Below are 3,480 nucleotides of genomic sequence, written 5' to 3'. Positions count from 1 at the left end.
ATTATGTCCAACTACAAAATGAAGGGCCTCTTCAAGGGTCTTAGGTTTATTTCTCAAATATTTGGTGAGTGTTTTTTATTTACCCTTTTGTAAATATATTTACACTATATATATCTTCTCCGTTCTTTGTTTATCCCTAATTATTACATTTTTGTGAATTTGCATGAATTAATGAAGAAAATGAGAAAGAGCCAGAGATGCAAATTGGAACGCCAACAGATGTAAAGCATGTCGCTCACATTGGTTGGGATGGAGGATCTGCCGATCAAAATCCACCCAGCTGGGTACGTATTTACCATATACTATTGCATGTCTTTTTTCCCCAATAAAAAATGTATTGGTATAACAACAATTCATTATCATAATTAAACTAAAATTAATTGAATGTAGATGAATGATTTTAAAGTATCGGGTGGATATTCATCGGCACCTCTCGGAAATATCAAGGAGGATGCTTCATGCATTTCTGAAGGTAACTCTCTAAGAAATTTTTTTTAAAAAAAAACTATGAACCATATGATTTAGGTTTTAGAGTTAAAGATAAGAAAGATGTTATATAATACGTGCAGATTCGACTCGGTCACGTGATACACCTGCTGGACTTCCGAAATCGTCGAGAGAGCGTTCAAGCACGTTAGGTGGTTCACCAACAAAAGAACAACGATCACGACGTGGTTCAAGTAGTGGAAACCCTAAATCTTCACGGAGGTCGTCGAAAGAATCTTCTGATCAAGATGGTTCAAGAAAAACTCGTCGGAAAAAGTCAAAGGATAGTAGTTCTGTAAACGGAGGGTCTTCAAGATCGTCAAGAAGAGCACGTGGATCTCAGACAGAATCAGTAAATGGTTCTATTGTGTCCGATGAAGGATCAATGATATCAATCGATCTCCAGTGATGATAGAGATATCTATAATTAAAGAGACGACAATAGAAAAGTTCGGAATTTGTCTCTCATCAAGAAGAGATCATATAGCTTTGGTTGGTTACTATAGGAATAAGGATCATCAAGCTAATGAGTTTCTGAATTTTCTTGCGAGCTAGATTATATATGTCTCGATCATCATATTAATTAATAATCGAGACGATCAACTGAATTCGGATGTGGATTTGTGTTGATGTTTAACGTTTTGTCTCTCGAAATATCTTTTATACTATAATTCACAAGTCACTTGACCAATTAATTCTTGCCACATCAGATTTTTGTTTTTTCTTATTAAAACCAAAAAAAAACATTTATCATACAATTGGAAAAAAAAATGTCGAGCAGAAGAAATAAAGGCCAAAAAAAAATAACTGCTGACTTTTCTCCCACTCTCTACGTTCAAGGTGATTTTACAACTGATTTCACTTCTATTTAAATCATTATTCAGTTTCTTTTATCTGTAATCCTTTTTTCCATGTTTTTTTTGTCGATCATCTAAACTATATCTCCTCTGTAATCATCTTCTTCTTCTCTCTAATCCTCTTCTCTCCATTCATCTTTTTCCTGGTCACTCATCTAAACTACAGTTATAATTTTCAGACAGGTAAATATTTAAACTTTGTTTATGTTCATAGATTTTCTCTTGAACTTCTATTAATTATGATTTTTAAATATTCAGTTGGAAGATTCTAATTGTTGATGAGGAGGGGAACTAGATACAAAAACAAAATTAGATAATGATAGCTCATATATATTGGTACTACCTTCACCTCTACAGTTTTTTTTTAATTCAAGTAAAAATATATTAACAAAATTCATTGCACCTACTGACTTGTTAATTTGATGATTGCTATTTTTCTTCATAATTGAATTATTTTCTTACAAATTAATAAGTATTTATATACATATGATTTGATCACAAAAAATTATTCCATGCATACGCACAGGACAAATACTAGTTAACTTATAAGACTACTTACAATGGACAAATTTTAAGTTATTCAACAGTTGAACCTTTACAATGGTGAGTTGAAAAAATGAGAAATGCTTAGGTGGAGACAACGGTGTTGAAACCATTCAACGCAGTTGAATCGGAAAAGTGGGGCTTGGGCTTGCCACGTGGCACGTTTTAAATGGTATACTTTTAATTTTTTTTTTCTGAACGAAAAGTTTTTTTTTTTTTTTTTGAATTGCAGGATAATAATTGGATAAGTAAATGTGTTGTGTTTCTATTGGATGGTGAGATTTCAGATATTTTTTTATCCAACCCAATTATTTGAGATCAATTATCTTATAGAATCCGAAAATTTTATTTTTATATTTTTATACCAAAATTCATCATTTTTCATTCTCTATAAATAGAGACTTGTTTCATTTAATTTGGACACACAAAAAAAAACTCATCTTTTTTATAATGGCTATTTTTATTTCTTGTTTTTATTATTTGCAAACAATTTATATTTTATTTGAGAAAAACAAAATCTCAATTTATTATATAAATTTATTTAATTTTTACTTATTTTAATTTTATTAGATATTAAATATGATTAATAATATGTGATCACAAAAAATAAATACAAATAAAAAAGGTGAATAAAATTAGTGGGGTAAGGTGTTGTAAACAAAACATTGTAGAAGGTAAAAATGATGTATGTGTTGAATTATGATGTGGAAGAGAGAGAAGATGATGTGAAGTATTAAAAAAGAAAAAGTGGGATTAAATGCAGTAATCAGTATGCATTAATGCATGTGTCATGTCTGCATTAGAGAAAAAAAAATTGAAGAAAACGCTGCGTTTTGTTAGCATAAAAGAAGTACATGACGTGGTCGTGTGAAAGTCAACAATTAACAAACTCCAAACCGATCCTAAACCGGGTTAATAAACCGGATGGTAGGTAATGTGTGTTGTTTTAAATGTGCGGTTTACTACACATTAGATAAGAGTGTACCAGTCTTGTGTTTGTCTCTGTTTTCACTCACGCCGGAATTAAGAAGAACGTGTTGGGTTGAAAGAGAGAAGACGGGGACGAGACGAGAGAAATAAATCTCGCCACCATTGACTCCGCACTTAATGACATTTTTAAAGCGAACGTTTCTCCTCATCTTCCTCCTATTCATATGGAAAGCATTTTTATTTCCTTTTGCCATTTCGTCGCCAAGTTCATTGACATTGAGATAAGAGTCATAGAGTCATAGAGAGATAGAGAGAGCTCTCTTCTTCAGTTAGTTCGATTCTTTCGGCGCAAGTTTTCTCTTTTATTCGAAACATCCATTAGCCCAAAAACAAAAAACTAACTCTGGCAATGTCTATGGTGAGTTTGTATCGGAGGTCCCTTACCTCCCCTCCCGTGATTGATTTCGCTTCTCTTGAAGGCAAGGTGCGTTCCTTTTTCTTTTTGATCCATGGATGGATTCTGGGTTTTACTATTCTTCTGCTTCTCGTTACCAGACGATCGTTAAATTTGGTTACTTGGCTCCGATCGGGTTTTGCTCGGTCAACTCTGTTTTTAAAACCCTAAACCTCTTCCTTTTTCTCAAGTTTAGTTTTTTTTTTTTTG

The 3,480-nt window shown here is 32.5% G+C and overlaps 1 protein-coding gene across 1 annotated transcript; it reads left to right on the top strand.

Annotated features, from left to right (window-relative positions):
- On the top strand, positions 7-1,146 carry LOC104754521 (CRIB domain-containing protein RIC8-like). Its single transcript, XM_010476731.2, has 4 exons — positions 7-64; positions 178-284; positions 391-472; positions 570-1,146. Exons 1-4 carry the CDS (start codon positions 19-21, stop codon positions 893-895), a joined length of 561 nt encoding a protein of 186 aa, XP_010475033.1. The 5' UTR covers positions 7-18; the 3' UTR covers positions 896-1,146.

Source organism: Camelina sativa, chromosome 17 (assembly GCF_000633955.1).
Source record: "Camelina sativa cultivar DH55 chromosome 17, Cs, whole genome shotgun sequence".
Taxonomy (NCBI): domain Eukaryota; kingdom Viridiplantae; phylum Streptophyta; class Magnoliopsida; order Brassicales; family Brassicaceae; genus Camelina; species Camelina sativa.
This window is presented reverse-complemented; position numbering and strand designations above follow the sequence as displayed.